Here is a 20,772-nt window from a genome sequence, read left to right on the forward strand (position 1 = left end):
ACTCTAATTCAGAGCACTGTAATGATATCACGCAATAATGTTTTGATTACCTATAACGTTTAATTTATCATAGACTAAGAGCTAATGAATAAATGTTAAAACATACTAATTCAGCTCAAGAAAATGACTGCATAATCAGAAATGCAAGTTCAGTATACCATCCTAATTAAGATGAGTCATGTCAGTGGAAAATACCAGTCACTTGTACCTTTATAGCTCACAAACATTTCTCTTGATAGCTTATTTCTAATTATTCTTTAGAGCACTTTTTCTACACTGTGCTGTATCATAAGTCCTTCTATAACAGCTCTCAAATACCACTGATTATGGACGAATCATAGGAGCTCTTTTTCTACAAAAGAAACAAAGCACAGAGCTAAGAAGAGTGAAAAACACCTACTGCTTCTCAATTCAGCAGGAGCAACTGTCTTTCAGTTTTAAAACTGAAAACTAACTGCATCCACTGGCCGTATATTCTATTATACTAAAACCCCAAAAGCCCACTCCCCACCTTCATCTGAAGATCGTAGGCGCTGGCTGCTCTGATTCCTTTTGCCCACTGTTCCACAGGGTAAGGCTCGAACTTTCTGCCAGTCTTCCCTGGCTGCCTCTGCCAGACCGTCTGGTCTCACGAACAACTTTCCCAAGAGAACTCTCCAGAGCAGCCCTCGCGTCTGGCTGACTCTCCTCTTTTCTTCCACGTCTGCTCAGACTCTAGAGAAAAGCTACAGCTCTTGGCTGAAACTTCCAGGCACGGCTGTACCAACCTGACCATCCATGTTTAAAATTGTTTCACGTGCCGGAGGACTTTGTTCTCCAGAGAACAACCGAGTTCTGCAGCCAGCCCCACCTTGGATGCCTCTACTCCATCCAAACCGGGCCTGTGTGTTAGTGAGGCATTTCATTGCCATATCAGCCCCTTCTGGCTGCTTCCCCACACCTCCACCCGGCTGGCGTCTCTCGTGGTCTCAGCTGGGTGTCACTTGCTCGGGAAGCTGCGACGCCACCCAGGGCCCCTGTGGTGTGTCTCAGCGCACCCCGCACTTCTTTCTCTCGTGGCCCTTCCACAGTCTGTGATAATCTGCGATTATCTGCTTAATGCACAGCTCTCCCACTGGAAAGGAGACTCCACCTCAGACTGGCACATCCTGGGGCTAACAGGCACTTAGCAAACGTGCGTTGATGGAACGGGGACTTAGCACAGTACCCAGAACCCAGCAAGCACTCGACAAATGATGGCTTTTCCCAGTTTAAAAAAACAAAAACCGGAGGCAACCGCACAAACCCAGAGGGTGTGGTTCTATAGACTACAGTCTGAGAAGTGCAGTGAGAGCTAGACCACAGCCTCCTGTGGTTTCCTTGACAATGTCCCCATCCCCTCCTAGCTCATCTTTCCAGGAACTCTGGTCATCGGAGTTGTCCAGTAAGGTGGGATTCCTGCGGCCACTGGCTCCCCTGGAGCACATAACCCCCATCAGCAGGTGAGCAAGAAAAAGAAATGAACTGATATTAACAAGGACCAGCAACAAGCCGACAGCAATGCCAGGGTCTGAAGGCAGGATTTCAGCTGGCCCGTTCTCTGCTCAGTCGCCAAGTTCAGCCACACTGCCGTGAAGAGGGACACCAAAAGCACCCCTCAGAACTCGTTCTCATCTGGTCACCACGGCCAAATTAGCTATAAGCACGAGGACAGACTACTCAGGCCAAAGTGTGTCTGATGGGAAACCATTAAAACTGTATCTGCAGTAGGTGCTAGTGCAGCCACGAGTGACTTAAATGGCGCTCTGATCAATTACTACAGTTGATCTGACCCCTTAATGTTGAAAATATAGCCAACGCCGTATCATTTAAATTTCATTGGCCATCATAAACTCTTGGGTTTGTAATTATTAATTTTTAACAATGTATAGCTATATTCCTCTTTTATCAATCAAAAATTTTTGAAATTCTTAGTAGCAAATACTGTTAACTTATATATATATGATTGTACACACACACACATAACCAGAAATAATCTGTCGCATCCCAAGCTAAAAACAAGGGGGTAAAACCTGAGAAATTAATCTTCAGAAAATAAACAGCTGCTTACTTTTGAGACATAAGACAGGGTAGAAAGAACTAATATTTTAACATGAGAAAAATCCTTCCGTGATACCAATATCAAGCGATAGGTCTTTTCCTCCTTTTAAACAAGATTTATTTCCATCCGACCAAGTGAAATTGATATAATTGCCAGTTAGAGCCCCACACAATTATTTTGCCAATCAATTTATATTTCTATTTAACAAGCGTGACAGTTACTTTTAAAAGAAACATTATGAAATAGTCTTCAATCAAGTAAAGAATTCTTTAACAGATAAATATTCTTAATGGCGCTCTCTTGCGGTTTGAAATAAGCTACACGCTTGATTGACCTCACAAGCCTGTTCAGCACAATCGTACTTTTTACAAATGAGATAAAACGCAGGGATCATAAAAAATGAATTCATCACAAAACTGTCGGTACTGCAGTCACACGAGAGCTCGTCAGGCGTATTAGTTAAGTTGGAGAATGAACTGGCCATCGCTACCATAAAATATACTTACGTCTTCAAGATTCCTGCGGGGTCATTTCTTCCGCTGGGCTCTCCCGCTGACCACACTGCAGACGGTGACACAGCGGAGGGAGGTCCTCTCACACACGTGTGCTACGGCATCGCACACCCACCTGTCAGGTATACGGAACACCTACTGGAGTCATGGCTTAAGAGCCAGATTTTTTTTTCAGAAACCTACTAAGTTCTTAACAGCTTTACTGAGATAAAATTAACTTGCTACAGAATTCACCTACTTAGTGTGTATAATTCAATGGCTTTTAGTGTATTCCCAGAGCTGTACAATCCTCACTAGGATCAACTTTGGACACTTTACTCATCCCAGAAAGAAACCCCGTATACCTATTGGTAGGTACATTTCCTCCTAACCTTCCCCACCCCCCAACCCTCTCCCAGGCGACCACTGATTTATTTGATATAAGAGCTAGATTGGGGGAAGGATGTTGTGTACAATTTTATTTTTTATCTTTTTAAAAAATTTTTATTGGAGTATAGTTGATTTACAATTTTGTGTTAGTTTCAGGTGCACAGCAAAGTGATTGTTATACATATACATATATCCACTCTTTTTTAGATTCTACTCCTATATAGGTCATTACAGAGTATTGAATAGAGTTCCCTGTGCTATACAGCAGGTTCTTATTAGTTATTTATTTTATATATAGTAGTGTGTATATGTCGAACCTAATCTTTCAATTTATCCCTCCCCCCTTCCCCCATAAGTTTGTTTTCTACATCTGTGACTATATTTCCATTTTGTAAATAGGTTCATTTGTACCATTTTTTTAGATTCCACATATAAGCGATATCATATGATATTTGTCTTTCTCTGTCTGCCTTACTTCACTTAGTATGATAATCTCTAGGTCCATCCATGTCGCTGCAAATGGCATTATTTCATTCTTTTTTATGGCAGAGTAATATTCCATTTTATATATGTACCACATCTTCTTTATCCATTCAAGAGATACATGTTATATCGTTAAAAAGTCTTAAAGTTATGATGGGTAACACCCCAGACACCCAAAACCCAGCTTTCATCCAAGGATACCCAAACACACAACACTTCTCACTATACAGCATACCCAGCCTGGAAAAACCAGGGATGGAGTCTTCGTGTGAATAGAAATTTAATTCAATATTTAACGGGCACCCACCACGTGCCGGGCACTGCGAAGGTCCTGGGGGCACAAAAATCAGTCCCGTTTTCCAGAACCTCAGCCAGGTGAGGGACAGAGGGCATAGCTGGTGCGTGGGTAAGAAGAGGCTGACTCGGTGGGGAAGGTCCAAGAAGGCTCCACACATTGATGATGCTGGAGCCGAGGGCGAGAGCACTCAGGGAAAGAAACCCCTTCTGGGGCTGATCCCTTCAGGATGCTGTGCACCAACCTCCCCTTGAAATAACACCGTGATACCAAAGGGGGACTTTCAGATCCCAGTGTGTTCAACTAAAGCATGTCTATGGAACACGCATAGCCAAAACTGAGGCACCCTCACACTGGCCATACAGCAGCAGCTCCCAGCACAGAGCCAGGTGTAGTGTGCATCTGTTAATCCCAAACTCCTAATTGATCCCTCCCCACCCTCTCCCCTTTGGTAATCATAAATTTGTTTTCTGTCTGTGAGTCTGCTTCTATTTTGTAAATCAGTTCATTTGTATCATATTTTTAGTTTCCGCATATGAGTGGTATCATGTGATATTCGTCTTCCTCTTACTTCACTTAGCATGATAATCTCTAGGTCCATCCATGTTGCTGCAAATGGCATGATTTCAGTGAATGCATACTTTAGATCAAATAATGACTTCTCTGCTTCCTAACTGTGTGGTCTCGAGCATGTGATTAAATCTCTTTGAGCCATAGTTTTTAACCTGGAAAATGGGGGGATAATAGTAATGCCAACTTCACAGGCTGCTAAGATTAAATAAGGCCACGTGCACTCAGCACTTGGCCAAGTTCCCCACACACTGTGCTCAGCTCGGGGCCACAACCCAAATGGACTCGGGACTTTGGCGACTGGGTCACAATCTTGCTCTCATCTCCAAGGCCCCACCCCACCCGGATGATGCCAGCACGCACCAATCTATCCAACACGCTCATCTCAAAATTCCCTCATCTCTCCCATTTCCAATGGCCTCTACACCATGCCCACTCACTTCAGTGATCCTGTTCTCACTGAGAAGTGCTCTACCTCTGAAATCTTAAACACTTACATCTTCCCTATGAGCCCACCCCCCTGACCTTGAAACTCAGGACCTTCAATACTCCCTTTCCTTTACTCCCCACCCACCCGGACTTCATAGACTTCAAGGACAGAGAAGCCCCAGGACACCTGCCCTGTCGCCACACTTGCCCAGCAAAACCCCACCCCTAAGGAAGCCAACTCGCTGCCTTCCTGCCTCTTCCGTCCGGGCTCCATGGAAGTTCCAGTGAAGGGCGTCCCCTGCCTGCCCTGTGGATTTGTTCCACTAGAAGGATCGGGTGCATCCTGGGCTTCTCCTCCCCTCAACTCTGGACCACATCATCTCCCACCTCTGCGAGGACCTTGATCAAGGAGTTACCTACCCCTCCCCCATTGGTATCTTTTTTGGGTTTTTTTTTTTGGCTGCATTGGGTCTTTGCTGCTGCGCGTGGGCTTCCTCTAGTTGCGGTGAGCAGGGGCTACTCTTCGTTGCGGTGTGCGGGCTTCTCATCGCAGTGGCTTCTCTTGTTGTGGAGCACGAGCTCTAGGCGCGTGGGCTTCAGTAGTTGTGGAACGTGGGCTCATTAGTTGTGGCTCACGGGCTCTAGAGCACAGGCTCAGTAGTTGTGGCGCATGGGCTCAGCTGCTCCGCGGCATGTGGGATCTTCCCAGACCAGGGCTCGAACCCATGTCCTCTGCACTGGCAGGCGGATTCTTAACCACTGCGCCACCAGGGAAGCCTCCCCACTGGTATCTTGAACTTCCCTCTCCTGTTTTCTTCTCCTACCCCTCACACATTTAGGAAAAAAATCATGAGCCTCATGTTCTTTGATCCAGTCTTGGCTAGAAAATTAATCAAAGCAGAAGTGGAAGCCCTCAGGAGGAGGTGATAATGCTCCCTCCGCAAAAACTGAGAGGCTGTTCCCACAGGTGGGCTGTAAAGAGCAACCCAGAGCCAGCCACCGCATCTTGTTAGAAAGGGAACGTGGGCAGATACTCACACACCAGTTAACCAGGTTTTCCTTAAGTAAGGCGTTCCTGTTATATTATCATCATCATAAAGTTATGTTTACATCTGTCAAATGGGGTAAAGTGCCTTCTTGTCATACCTACAGGTTTAATAGTTGTAAAAACTACTGACTTGTAATTTTAGAATGTTTTGTTAAAGTGTGCATTGGTTGAAATTTTTTATAGAAAACTGTTCGCTGAGAGTTATAAGGCATTTTATAAGGCATCACAGAAGGTTGATTTTACCCATCGACTCCATTAATACTTAACTCATTGCTACATTATGATCTAGTGCTAATTCAATCTGAAGAAGAGGTATGTGTAGATTTTCTTAAAATTACTAACAACTCTAAGCGTTTTTCCTCCTTATAGAATGACCAATGCACATTGCAGAATCACATCCCATTTCTACATACAGTATCTGGCAGGTTTATTGAAAAAACCAAAAAAATTATAACTCCAATCTACTAACAGCAACGAGGCCACTGCAATTCTCAACTAGATGAGGAAACAGAAGAGAAACCATCTGCATAAGGAACAGCCAGAATTTAGATTCAGATCTTTCAGATTCAAAAGTCCTTCCTCTGCTCACCAGGGTTTTCAGCCCCAGCTACAGACGGGCATCACCTACGGGGCTTAAAAACAGAAAGTGAAAAATGAATGCCTTCCTTGTTCCCTCCCTCTCCCTGCATCCTGATGCACGTGATCTGGGAGGGGTCTTGGCCGGAGTTGAGGGCCCCTCATCACACCAGTCACGTTCTCATGTATGACTCTGTCCCACCAATGTTATGTTAAAACAAAATGCTCTGATGAAGATTCTGTAAGACGAGAAACAAAAGTACAGTCTCAAAGATAATCTTGTCCCAAACAAGGGCAACGGGAGCTTTACAAGTTCTGTGGTTGAAGGACGGGTTACAGTAGTTCTAGCTCAGCCGACGTGGGTGATACTGGGCTCCTGACACAGGGTCACTTGAGGGGCAGCTAAAACAGGAAGTGGGCACGACCCCTCTGAAGCCCGGGGCCGGCACTGGCACACAGGAACGCATTGCTCTAGGAGTTTGGGGGAAATGCACCTGCTAGCAAGGCACCTGGCCAATCAAAGCAAGGGGGGACCAAGCAGAGGCAGAAACAGTGCGTTCTCTGTGAGAAGCGCAGAGACGGTGAAGCTGGGGAGGCAAAGAGCCCCAGTGGGAAGATGCCCACCAAGACGGGAGACAGGAGGGGCCCCGAGGGCCCCACGGTTCCTGAACAGAAGAGGAAGGCGGCGGAAGCGGTGTTAGGGGAGGTGACTCCTGCCAACACGCAGGGTGCACAGGGCGCCTGCATGGGAGTTGGGAGAGTTGGGATACAGGGGCTGGAATACCAGGAGGAAGCAACCCGGCCCCGGGGCTCTGAGCAGAGCAGACCCCAGTGGGGTCCAAAGCAGAGTTTGGACAAAGGAAGAACCAAGTGGCCTGAGACTCTCCACCGCGGAGCTGGAGGGCCCAGGGCTGCTGAGCATCAGGTGCAAGTGGCAGGGCCTGCCTACGGCCCGGGAAAACCGACTTCACAACACTGAGCGGAAAGATTCCTGTATCACCCCAAACTTCTTAACCTTAAAAAGTAAAACCGGGCTTCCCTGGTGGCGCAGTGGTTGAGAGTCCGCCTGCCGATGCAGGGGACACGGGTTCGTGCCCCGGTCCGGGAAGATCCCACATGCCGCGGAGCGGCTGGGCCCGTGAGCCATGGCCGCTGAGCCTGCATGTCCAGAGCCACGGGAGAGGCCACAACAGTGAGAGGCCCGCGTACCGCAAAAAAAAAAAAAAAAAAAAAAAAGTAAAACCAAATGTTTCTTTACAAAGGCAAATTTTCAGAGAATAAAACATACTTCATGACCTTGAAGAAATACCATAAATAATAGTTTAAAAAGTAACCTAAGTATTATATGAAGAATGCGGTAAAACTAAATCTCCTAATTTAGGAAATTACCTTTCAAGCCAGCAATCCACTCAGCAGATGTCAGAGTAGCTACTCAAAGCTTAAAGCCATGAATTCTGAATTCCCAGGAAGGGGCGGTGGGAACCACGAGGCGTGTCCCTCCACCCGGCCCCCGACGCTCACAGGCCCATCCACACCACTTTCGGCGGCCGAATGGTCACTGCAGGACAGGCAATCCACATCACTTCAGGAAACTTCCTCCCCAAAACTTGGTGTCAATCATCAGAGCCTCCACAGACGTGAAACAAATTTCAGTATTCTTTGAAAGAAGTTCAGGCACAAAGGGGAAAACCAAAAGACCACTACAGCACAAGAGGAGATCTTTATAAAGAGTCTAACTGCTTTTATTACAATGGTGCAAGGTAGTATTTCATCGAACACTCACCAACAGCAAACCGGCATCTTCTATAAAACAATTCCAGTAAGTTCAAACAAGAAAATGAAAGGATACGTTGTCTATACTAATTGTCACACAACGCTGCTTAGTGTTTAACCTCCCCATCCTCCAATAAAGCGTAACCATTTCCTAGCAAACACATGACCAGAAAAGTGTGCTCTGCTTTATTTTGTTTGCCTACACACACATCAGAACATGCCTCACAATTAGAAACGTTTTATGACAACACTCCATGACATGGACATCTACGCGTGCTCGGGATCAGCCAGTTGTACCAAATACCATAAAATACAAAATGATAGGAAATATAAACATCAATTTGTATTTCAAGTTTATAACATTTTATTTACAAAAATAGTCTGGGAGGAAAAGGGTTGAGAGCCCCATACTCGGCCCTGGGTGGGGAGCTATTTTGCGCCGTGTTCTAGGGTTTTCCGTAACAAATCTGAGAGTCGCAGCTGAATTCCTCCAGAATTGGATCTGTGGACTCGAAGCTCGGGTGGAGAGGAGAGCAGGGCGGGGGGGCGGGGGGAGGCTGGGCGCGGAGATGGCTTTGCTGGGCTGCCCGGCACCACGGCACGCGCGCTATGTACAGGAGCCGGTCTCCTCCGGGTCTGAAGGACACTTGCGCACCTGCCGCGACACCACTGGAAGGGCGGTGTCAAAGCCGCCACTAAGACATGACTCCAAAGACGGGGTTGTGGCGGCAGATACTGGGGCCGTACTCCTCGTAGCCCTTCTTGGTGTGACAGACCTGGAAGAACTCCGGCTGCGAGAGGCAACCAGCAGGAGGAGCATAAATGCTCCAGAAGGGAAATGAAACCAAGTCAACGACCAAGCAAATGAGAAACTCTCCTCACCCCAAACCTCCATCCTCTCCCCGATGGCCTCTGTCACAGATTCTGACCTCTTCAAAGCGGGAGCTTATTCCATTTTTTCCAAACTTATTCAGCTTCTATTTAGGAACAACTACGTGCTCGCCCTAAATCAGCAGTTTGTTAGCTAGTCCCAAATTTGAGGCAAGAAAGTAGTAATTACTCGGAAAAGTCACTGGAACTAATGATTAATGCAAGATGTTTTAGGTTATTTTTGGATTCTCTTATCCATATTCTCTGTAACCCCTAATTGGCAAGGATGCCTACGAATTAGCTGTGCAGTTTAAATGGTCATTAAAGTTATTTCTTCTATCTCCGAATTAAACGTGCGGCTGTTTAGAGCCACACACAATTAGAACACACATAATTTAACCTCCAGAAGACAGTATTTATTCAAACTCAGCAGAGAACACAGAGATGAAAAGACAGCACAATCTAGAAAAGGACTTACAGTTGAGGCCAGCATCGAGCCTCCGAACCACACCGCATAGCGCTGCATATGATGTGTTATCACCTGGACCTCCACGGGCTTGGGCTGGAAGGGGAAGTGATGTGTGCTGACTCACCTGTGCAGATGCCCTTCCACACCCTGACGCCCTTCCACCTACTGGACGGGGCTCCACTCTGAGGGCCTCCTCCCATCCCGCAAGCCCTGCCCTCAGGTTCAAGCACCTCTGCACTCCGCCCTAAAAGGAAGGTTCTCAGCCGCTCCTGCTGCCAAATCCACCTGGCCCCCAGCCCCCAGCCCCCTCCCACCCCCCACCCCCGCCCGGCCCCAGGAGGTGAAAAGAACAAAGCACACAAGTCAGGGCAGGTTACCTCTACCTAAAGGCACTTTAAAAAGTAAAATATCCAAGCAAATAACCCAACTGCTTTTTTTTAACTAAACAAATTAGATGTTGTAGCATTTAGAGAGAATTCCAAATAACACTAAGTGTCCCAAAAATACTATAAAAATTACACTTTGCCAACAGTGTGATCCCACTAGGTGAGGACACACAGGTTAGCTCCCATTCACCCCACACCAAAGCCCAAGCTTGCTTGGGTAAACTGAGTAAATTCACCAGCTAGTCAAGAATTATTATCTTGGAGGAACACAGCATGAATGCCCTGCTCGTGTTAGTTATCTGAGTTTAATGAGAATGTTCCCAAAGGGCGTCAAAGTTCCTCACTGTGAACTGACCCATCTCCTTGGGATGCTGGTCATCACACTCCACACCTGACCTCTTACACAAAGGAAACTGCTGGCGTGCGTGGGCCGGTGGGCAGCGTAAAGCTGCACAGCTGCCTCACGAGGTCCGTACCCGCCCTGAGCGCACACCTGGGGTGAGGCCAGGTGACAAACCTCTGAAGTCACTTCACACGGTGGCTGAGAGTGGCTGCAACTTGCACTTCTCCCTCGCTGCCCAGACGGGCACGCCCGCCGGCCTGTGCTGGCGAGGGGCCTCACCTTTATTCTGCCGCCACTGAGCTCCTCGCTGAGTCTCAGTCTGGCGTCCACCACCCTTTTTAAGTCTCTCTGCAGGCGACGTCCAAAGTCCCTGAACATCGTCGAGCCCCCCGAAAGAACGACATTCTAAAAGACACAAAGCAGAGGTTTCCTTGCATGAAATCACCCGCCCACGCTGGCCTAGTGACCTGCCCACGACACACCCCACGCGCCCAGTCGCTTGTTTGAATAACACACTTCAATCTATGTGAAAAGATGATCACCGAAGCAGAGCTAATGCTATCGAGAAAGTATAAACTGTACTTTTCTTCCTGTGTCACAAATTCTTTCTCTTGGTGCTCCTCCTCAATTATAACCAAGTGAAAACACACTGCCTGTTCCATTTCTCAAAGGGCCATCTTCTACCAACACCCCTCCCCGTTTTCTCTTGACAAACTGCAAATCTAGATCTTTCAGACAACATCCTGCCCCAGGATCAACATCACGAATAATCACTGCTGCACCCGGTCACCCGTGGAGAAATCGCTCAGAAACAACAGGAGACGGTTCGGCTCCTATCAGGGTCAAGGGGCCACCAACCCATGCTGCTCTCAGAGGTCACCCCTGCTCACCGACACTCCTCCTCGACCTGGCCAGGAGCTGAGAGAACCAGGACCAAGTCCCAGACAGGTCAGGTGGCAACCTTACTAGAGTAAAACAAGGGCGTTCTGATCCCCACCTTCTTGAAGAGACAGGTCTCTTCACCTGCTAACACCTTCACATAAACTGTGTATCTGTTTGCTACTGAGAATCACCATTTAAAAGCGTTCTTGATATTCTGGGCATCATATCTTAGAATAAGCCTCACAGTTCAATTCTCGACTTCATAAATTATATTGATAAAAAAACTTTATCTAAATCCATCCTGCTCTTCCAATTCTGTCACATGCACTGCTAGCACTCTTTCTAGCATTTTTCTCTCCAGTCCAGGATACAGTCTTGGGTCAGTTGCTGCAATTACTTCTCATATCTCTGTAATGGATTTTTTAATTTAAAAATTAACTCACCAGGGTATGAAAACGATTGTTCATTAAGATCAGAAGCATTGCATTGCTTTCAAAGGTGCAACACATAAGATTCATTTTTTCATTCATTCACACAACAATAAAAACGGTGCTGTGGGGCTTCCCTGGTGGTGCAGTGGTTAAGAATCTGCCTGCCAATGCAGGGGACACGGATTTGAGCCCTGGTCTGGGAGGATCCCACATGCCACGGAGCAACTAAGCCCATGAGCCACAACTACTGAGACTGTGCATCTGGAGCCTGTGCTCCACAAAGGGAGAGGCCATGACAGTGAGAGGCCCGCGCGCCGCGATGAAGAGTGGTCCCCACTTGCCGCAACTAGAGAAAGCCCTCGCACAGAAACGAAGACCCAACACAGCCAAAAATAAATAAATAAAAATTTAAAAAAAAAGGTGCCGTGTATACACTGTGTATACGTGGTCAGATGATTTTAGACAAAGTAGCCAAGATACTACAACAGGAAAAGAATAGTCTTTGCAACAAATGATGCTGAATAATTAATATCCACAGAGGAGAAATGAACATTTGCTTACTTGCCTTACTTCACACACACAATTTAACTCAATATGGATCACAGATTTAAATGCAAGGGCTAAAACTTACAGAGCTTCTAGAAGAAAATATTTTCTTAAAGTCTTCATGACTATGATGTAGGCAAAGATGTCTTTGATCGAACATAAAAAGCGTGAACCATAAAAAATAAAAACTGATAAATTGAACTTTATAAAATGAAAACTTCTGTTCTTCAAAAGATACCACTAAGGAAATGAAAAGACAAGCCACAGACTAGGAAAAAGTATCTGCAATACATACGTCTAACAAAGGACTTATATCCAGAATATAAAAAGAACTCTTACAACTCAATAATAATATAAACAAGCCAATTGAAAAATGGGCAAAAGATTCAAGCAGACATTTCACAAAAGAAGATGCACACATGACCGATAAGTACGTGAAAAGAGAGGCAACAGCATTTGTAATCAGGATCATACAAACCAAATCCATTACACACCAAGTTTAGGTTAAAATACAAACAAATGAAACTCCTGCACATCGCTGGTGGAAGTATGAATGATACAACCACTTTGGGAAAAGTTCAGTCGTTTTTATAAAGTCAGTGGTTACTGTTTTCTTTCCTAAAGACTTTGGCACTTCTCAAATTTTCTAAATGCATTTTAAGCCAGAAACGATCATCCTCTCTCACCTGTAGAGTCTACGTTTCCTACACTAAGACGGTGTTTTATGGTGCTGTCCGCTGACCTGCTGAAAGGCCGCGGAGCCCAATTTGCACAGCACCTCCTCACTCAGTGCGGCTTGTGCCATCTGCTTACCCAGACCACCGTGTGGACTGGGTTCTTCTACAGACTGCAGCTTACTCTGCTGCGTAACTGTTTATCCCATGATGCCAAATAAAAGCCTCAATCGTAAACTACCTCTACAAAAGCAAGGGCCCTGTCTTTATGCTAGTAAAGAACATCCTAGCACACATCATCATGAACACTACACACAGCCTGTTAGCCACCTGACGTTTAAGCCAGAAAGACAAAGTCTATGTTAATAATAAGCTCGTTCAATACCTTATATAGTATTAAAAATAACAAAAACTGCCAGTCCTGTGACGCTAAGTATATTCTGTGCTGGAGACTCTATTCGTACTCTTATCCTGTCTGACAGACACGCCATGCCCCTACCCACCATGCTATTCCTCCGTTAACCAGAGGCACAAAGTAAGATGCTCACAGCGAAGTCTCCACCCCCACCGCTCGCTACAGGTTAAGATGACAACTCTCCCGGCAACCACCCCTACGTGGAAATTTTGAAAGGCTTATACCTCTTTAGGGACAAGAGCTTTTTTTAAAATAAAAAAATTCACAGCTTTTTAGGGAAGCATGCAACTTACTCTGTTACAGCACTTCTGAAACTTTTTTTTAAATATTTATTTTTGGCCACGTTAGGTCTTAGTTGTGGCACGCGGGCTCTCTAGTTGTGGCGCATGGGCTCAGTAGTTGCGGCGCGAGGGCTTAGTTGCCCCACGGCATGTAGGATCTTAGTCCCCAACCAGGGATCGAACCGGCGTCCCCTGCGTTGCAACACGGATTCTTAAGCACTGGACGGCACAAGAGCTTTTTTACTCTTAGACGGAACCCAAAGACTGCAATCCCAGCAAAGTTTGAACAAACTTACTTCTCAAAGATGGGCCGTATGATGCCCCGCCCTGTCCTAGAGGAAATCCAACTCCAAGCTGGCTCGAAATGGCTGCCTGACTGTAGGAGACGTAACAACCGACGACAAATGTCTTCCGAGAATTACCTGCATGTCTCCTCCCCCAGTTACTCCTCTTCTCCCCTCAGCTGCTGTAACCTGGCCTCTGCCCGCATCCTCACCTCGACCCTCGTCCTGCGTGACCTCTGGGCGTCACCTGACACGGCTGATGGCAGCTGTCTCCCCTTGACTCCCAGAGTGTTCTTTCTCTTCTCTCTTCGACTGCTCCTTCCTGGCTTCTTGGATGATTAACTCTGTGTGTCAGCTTGGTCTGGCCACAGCACCCAATGACTGACCCACACGGCAACCTCGGTGTCGCTGTGAAGGTACTTTGCAGATGTGGTCAACGCTAAGAGCGTCCTCCCTAACGCGGATTGGGCCTCTTCCAAGGAGCCAGAGGCCCTGGGCGCAAGAATGAGGCGCTGGCCTCAAGCCCGACACACTCCCGTCAGGGTCTATCCTGGTGCCCACGTGAGGCCGGGCCCTCCTTGGAGGCTCAGTGCACATTTGCTCAACGTTGTCAAAACGGTGTCAAAACAGTCACCATCGGCCCCTCCTCACTCTCTCATAACAATAAGCCTCTGGAAGTTCCTCTCCACCTGGCAGGTCAGTGCTCAGCTGTGACATCACTCTTCCCTCCCCAGCAGCACACGGATCCTGCCATTCCTGGACACCTGGGCAGGAAGCATCAACTACGGGGGTGTGCGTGGAGCCGGGGCTGGACCAGCAAGCCCTGGGCCTGCTCTGTCCACCACCTGGCCCCAAACCACCCGCTCATCTGCTCACACGTCACACTGCACTTGGGAATCTCACCTGAATAGAAGGCCTACTGTGAAAAGGGTTGAACAAACCAATAACGTCTTAAAACGTGTATTTCGCTCTCTCAAGTATTAAAGATATTTCAACTCGTTCACCATTAAGAATAAAAATACATATATAACTCACTTTGCAATAGCTCCTCCGATTTAAAAGGTATTAACATACTTACATAGAACCCAATTCAAGCAATCTGTTCCAGAAAAATAATTCCTTGAACCACATCAAGATGCAGTCACGTCTGCTTGACAACACAACGAATGAGATGTTTTAACAACCCCCAGCCCACTGCCAAAGCAGGTCTAAAAATATTTATTTGCCAGCCCTGCTCTCCCTCCTGGACTTGGTGCCCACCACCTTCAGTACCACTCTGGGCTCCACCCGGAGCAGGGTTCTGCAGCCTCTGCCCTGCGCCTGTGCTCCCACCTATGCCAAGTGGCTTGCACCCCCACCTCATCTCTGCAGGCCGAGCCCTCAGACCAGCTCCCTGCCACCTTCTCCAAGCCCTCCTTGAGCCCCTCTCATTAACTTTCCGTGACACCTCAATAAACGACATTTAGCTTGTGGTGGTTCCCGTGAGAATTATTTCGGTATTATTTTTAGCGTTTTTATAAGCTCTTCAAGACAAGATCCATCTCTCATACATACTTAAATCCTCTAAGTTAACAACAATAGTGTCTTGTATTTAGTAGAGACCCAGCTGCATTACAAAGCAACTCAAAATTGGCTTTGCCCTCGAGTAAAGCATGAAAGCTACTAAACGCTGACTAACCCCAGAGCGAACTAGTTGCTAACAGTGGTTCTCAATTTAGCTGCACATTAAAATCATCTGGGAAGCTTTTAAAATCCGGATGCCCAAAACAGTTACATCAGAATCTCTGGGGGTGGGACCCAGACATCAGTATATTTTAATGCTGCTGGGGTGACGCCCATGGACAGCCAGGGCCGAAAACGTCTTGTTTCAAGCAGCACCTGCTGCTTGCAATGACTTGGCTTCGTGGGGAAATCACAGGCCTCCCAGACTTGGCTCTCACACACGAGTCCCCTCCAGACCCGACCTCCATCATACTTAGAGACTGAACAGAAAAAGGGGGCATGTGAATACCCTTCTGATCTACAGGCCAGACTGAAATAGAAATTAGATTATAACTCCTTTTGTCCAAAATAACTGTTTTACGTTTTTGAAGATTCTAAATTTTCAAAGTCACATTTCATTCTCCACTGACTTCTTTCCCTTGTGCACCAGCCTGAGGAAGGTGTTAACTCAGGACCAAGAAGGTCTCGGGTGCTTCCTCCTGCCCGCTTCTCTGTAAGCAACTCCACCTACAGTTCCCAAGACTGAGCCTGGGAAACATAAGAGGTCCAGGCCCGACTGGTCCAGACAGCGCCTTTGGGAGAAGGTGAGGCAACGGGGAGACCCCTTCCTCTGAGGCTGAGAAGCAGAGCCCTTCCCGCGGGGCCTGTGGCTTCCCCTCTGGCTGGTTCGGCCACCTCGGCCGCCCGTCTGAGCCTGTGGGCACTGCAGGGACAGTGCACCGAGGCAGGAGTCAGGAAACCAGCCTCCTGGAGGGGCACCTTGCCCGGGCACGGAATCCAGCAGGGCACAGCAGACGGGCTGCTTCCCGTGGGCAATCATGAGTTTCTTCGGGTACGAACCTGCTTCCTACTTCTTTAGTGGTTACTGAGTACTTTTTAAGCCCCACGGCACGTGTCTGGGACACTGACAAAAGGGGGCCCAGCAGGTAGGAAGAAACATCGGTAACAGAGGAGGGAATGACAAAGTAACGGTAAGACTGGAGAGGAAAGACGTGCTACCTAAAGACACGTGAACACAGCTCTCCAGAGCGAGACGCCCACGTGCTCTGCAGAAGCACTTGTATGTAGTATGTCTCTAATTACTTTCAAAATCCCACAAACTGTACATCTGTGCATTTCATGAACACAGATGTCGCGGTGGAAGGTTCTTTCCACAGCAAGCTCACGGCTAAACTCTGGAGGGGGAGGAGGAAAGCGGGACCAAAAGTTCACAGTGAATCCGAAGAACAAGGCCGCCCGCCCGGGATGCTGCCCCCGGAGCCCGGAACACGCGGTGACGGCCTCTGGACACGAGGGGGCAGAGCAGTGGCCGGCGGGGGCCACAGGGCCCTGCGGTGAGAGGAGACTTTCCCAACAGCAGCCCTGGCTGCAGTCAGCGAATGAGTGCGTGAGGCCTGAGCCGGAAAGTGTGAGAATCGCGCTTCCCACCTACATCCCCAACGCCTGTTTTCACATACAAAGTTCCTGGGAACACAGACCCTCCTGGTCACTCACGTGTTCTCTGGCAGCAACACAGACCGAATGGCCCACAAAGCTGAAAATACTTACCATCTGGCCCTTTGCAGAAAGAGCTGGCCAACCCCTGGTCTAAAACCACCACGGGGAAAAGCATGACGACAGCCATTATTACCCAGCAGGCAAGCACGCAGGAAAGGGCATGTTTAGGCTTCGATGTTACACCTGCATTCACTCATCAAGCCCTTTGTTCTGGAAACAAGTCCCTTTCGTGGTGGCCGTGGCGGAGGTGCCAGCAGACAGTCCTCACCCTCCCCACGCCCAGGGCTGGCAGTGTGGCTGGGCCACGTGGCAGCGACGGGCCACAGGCGGGAGCCAGGTGCCTGCCAGCCGGCTCCCACGCAGGGGTGACCACCAGCGTGACACTCCAGGGGAGCCGCCTCACAGGGGACAGTCCGTGAACACACAAGTGAACGTGTGCTGCGAGCACCGAGACGCCAGGGCTAGCTTCTCACCTGCTGGGTGGCAGTGCAGACCGGGCCCCGCTGTGTCCCTCCTTCCCCACGGGGTACAGAGCCCAACAAAGGAGAAAAACACGGCCCACCCCCAGTCAGCCCCCCACCAAGCCTACTGAGATCCTAAACCACTCGCAAGCCTACCGTAACTCGGCCAAGGTCCCGCACAGAAGCACTAACACGGCCGGCGGAGCAGGGCCAGGCAACCAGGGCCAAGCAGAAAGCCCTCGAACACCTCAGGGAAGAAATGACTTTTCCAGGGGGTGAAGCAGTCGAGACAGGGTTTCCCTCTTTGAGGAATCGTCTTCCTGCCACATTTTACATAATCTTCAGTGTGATGTGGTGGAAAAAGCACGAGTTTTCAAAGGTGTGGCAAGTGGACTCAAAATCCAACCCTGCCACTTAGCTAAGTGATCCTACCCGGAGCTTAACCCCTCTCAAAACTCAACTGTCTGTCGGACAGCTACACATAAAAGAATGAAATTATAACACTCTCTAATCCCATGTACAAAAACCAACTCAAAATGGATTAAAGACCTAAATGTAAGACCAGAGGCCATAAAACTTCTAGAAGAAAACACAGGCAGAGCACTCTTTGACATAAATCATAGCAATATTTTTTGGATCCGTCTCCTAAAGCAAAGAAAATAAAAGCAAAAATAAACAAATGGGACCTAATTAAACTTAAAACGTTTGCACAGCAAAGGAAACCATCAATAAAACGAAAAGACAACCGATTGAATGGGAGAAAATATTTGCAAATGATACGACTGATAAGGCGTTAATATCCAAAATATATAAACAGCTCATACAACTCAACATGAGAAAAAACAAACGACCCAATCAAAAAATGGGCAGAGGATCTGAACAGACGTTTTTCCAAAGAAGACATACAGATGGCTAAAAGGCACGTGAAAAGTTTCTCAACACCGTTAATCATCAGAGAAATGCAAATTAAAACCACAATGAGCTGTCACCTCACACCTGTCAGAATGGCTATCATCAAAAATACCACAAAAACAAATGCTGGAGAGGGTGTGGAGAAAATGGAACCCTTGTGCACTGTTGGTGGGAATGTAAATTGGTGCAGCCACTATGGAGAACAGTATGGAGGTTTCTCGAAAAGCTAAAAATAGAACTACCTAATGATCTAGCAATTCCACTTCTGGGTATTTATCCAAAAAAAATGAAAACACTTGGGGCTCCCCTGGTGGCGCGGTGGTTGGGAGTCTGCCTGCCGATGCGGGTTCGTGCCCCGGTCCGGGAAGATCCCACATGCTGCGGAGCGGCTGCTCCTGTGAGTCATGGCTGCTGAGCCTGCGCGTCCGGAGCCTGTGCTCCACAACGGGAGAGGCCACAGCAGTGAGAGGCCCGCGTACCGCAAAAAAAAAAAAAAAAAAATGAAAACACTTAACTCAAAAAGATATATGCACCCCTAAGTTCATAGCAGCATTACTTACAATTGCCAAGATATGGAAGCAACCTAAGCGACCATCAACAGATGAATGGATAAAGAAAAATGTGGTGTGTGTGTATATATATATATATATATATATATACACACACACATATACATACATACACACATACACAAGGGAATATTACTCAGCCATAAATAAGAATGAAATGTTGCCATTTGCAGCAACATGGATGGACTTGGAGGGTATTATGCTAAGTGAAACAAATCAGAGAAAGACAAATACTATATGAGCTCACTTATATGTGGAATCTTAAAAAGAAAACAAACCAGTGAACATAACAAAAACAAAGCAGACTCACAGACATACAGAAGAAACTAATGGTTACCAGTGGAGAGAGGGAAGGGGCGAGGGGCAAGACAGGAGTAGGGGATTAAGAGGTACAAACTACTATGTATAAAATAAACAGGCTACAAGGATATACTGTACAAAAACAGGGAATATAGCCAATATTTTATAACAACTAGGAATGGAATATAGCCTTTAAAAATTGAAAATCACTAGGTTGTACACCTAAAACTACATAATATTGTACATCAACTATACCTCAATAATTTTTTTTAGACGTCCAAGACCAGTTTGCTCCACTTGACCCAGGTCCCTCTAGCTTTGCCTCCTTTTCCCATCTCTGGGGCTCAGGGCTATCATCTAATAAACAAGGAGCCCAGGTTACAAGGCCATCTCTACTTCCTGTAAATGTACTGAAAGTGAACTAAACTGTCTGATGAGAAAAAATCTCACCTATGAACAATCTGTAACTGCTGGCAGAAGTTTCTTTTCCGTTAGGATGAAATAAAGACTAAAGAGTGGGGCTTCCCTGGTGGCGCAGTGGTTGGGAGTCCACCTGCCAATGCAGGGGACACAGGTTCGTGCCCTGGCCTGGGAAGATCCCACATGCCGCAGAGCGGCTGGGCCCATGAGCCATGGCCGCTGAGCCTGCGCATCCGGAGCCTGTGCTCCGCAACGGGAGAGGCCACAACAGTGAGAGGCCCACGTAACACACACACACACACACAAAAAAAACTAAAGAGTGCACACCTGTTCCTTGCTTTCATGGACAAGAAGACACAGCTGATGTTAAGTGAGATTTAAGAAGTAGGGAGAGCAAGGCATGTATTTTACTAAACTTACTAATACTCCCACCTGTCTCTAGTTTCCCTTTCTTGCACATTTTGTTGGAGGACAGAGCTGTTTAATTAAGCACATGTAACAATAAAAATAGAATTATAATTTGTTTTCACCCATAAAAAGTTGTCTACATAGGAAAATGTTTTCCAATAATAAGAATAACATTTGTTAACTCTAAAATTTCAATCTTAAAACACAAGTAGAAGGTAAAAGTTATGCATCTTCTACCCCCAAAGATATGTTATTTTCTTTAAGAGTTTAGCATTCATTCAAAACCTTTTCAATATATATATGCAAACTATATTTTTAAATAAAGTAATACTACGTGTGAACTTTACAACTTGCTTTTTCACTTAACAATGTATACTACAGACATCTTTTCATTTCAGTTTACACTGATTCACCTCATTCTTTTTAAAGACTGCGTAGTATCCCATTGTGTAGATGAAACAAAAGTTATTAAGCCCTCACTCCTGAGCCTGACACGCTCCTCTTTAAACTCAAGTCCCTGGGCTGAGAAGGTAAGACAGGGCAGAGGCTGAGGGCTGAAAATTACATGAGTATTTTCTACCTGACTGCTTCACTTCAGGCTCTGACCTCTTCCTGGCAACAGCACATTTGGCACAGACCTAAATATGCATGAAGCAAGACCAGTGAATTCATGGGAACCATGAGGGGAAGGATGCCCTTCATCTTTCCATCAATACGTAAGGTTAAAATTGTCCAGTTTAAAATACAGCTGGCCAGGTAAGAATAAA

At 46.9% G+C, this 20,772-nt stretch overlaps 1 protein-coding gene across 7 annotated transcripts in view; it reads right to left on the reverse strand.

Moving 5' to 3' along the window:
• Positions 1-8,079: 8,079 nt before the first annotated feature.
• Positions 8,080-20,772, reverse strand: part of ACTR3B (actin related protein 3B) — a 61,213-nt gene continuing 48,520 nt past the window's right edge. For 5 of the 7 annotated variants that reach the window (XM_030854285.2, XM_030854291.2, XM_060305072.1 and 2 more), the window contains 3 exons: positions 10,483-10,608; positions 9,484-9,567; positions 8,080-8,960 (listed from right to left, as the gene is read on the reverse strand). In XM_030854285.2, coding sequence (XP_030710145.1) covers positions 8,565-8,960; positions 9,484-9,567; positions 10,483-10,608 — 606 coding nt within the window. In that variant the 3' untranslated portion in view covers positions 8,080-8,564. The remainder of the gene's footprint in view (positions 8,961-9,483; positions 9,568-10,482; positions 10,609-20,772) is intronic. The other 2 variants (XM_030854295.2, XM_030854293.3) reach the window with 1 other exon arrangement.

Source organism: Globicephala melas, chromosome 9 (genome assembly GCF_963455315.2).
Source record: "Globicephala melas chromosome 9, mGloMel1.2, whole genome shotgun sequence".
NCBI lineage: Eukaryota > Metazoa > Chordata > Mammalia > Artiodactyla > Delphinidae > Globicephala > Globicephala melas.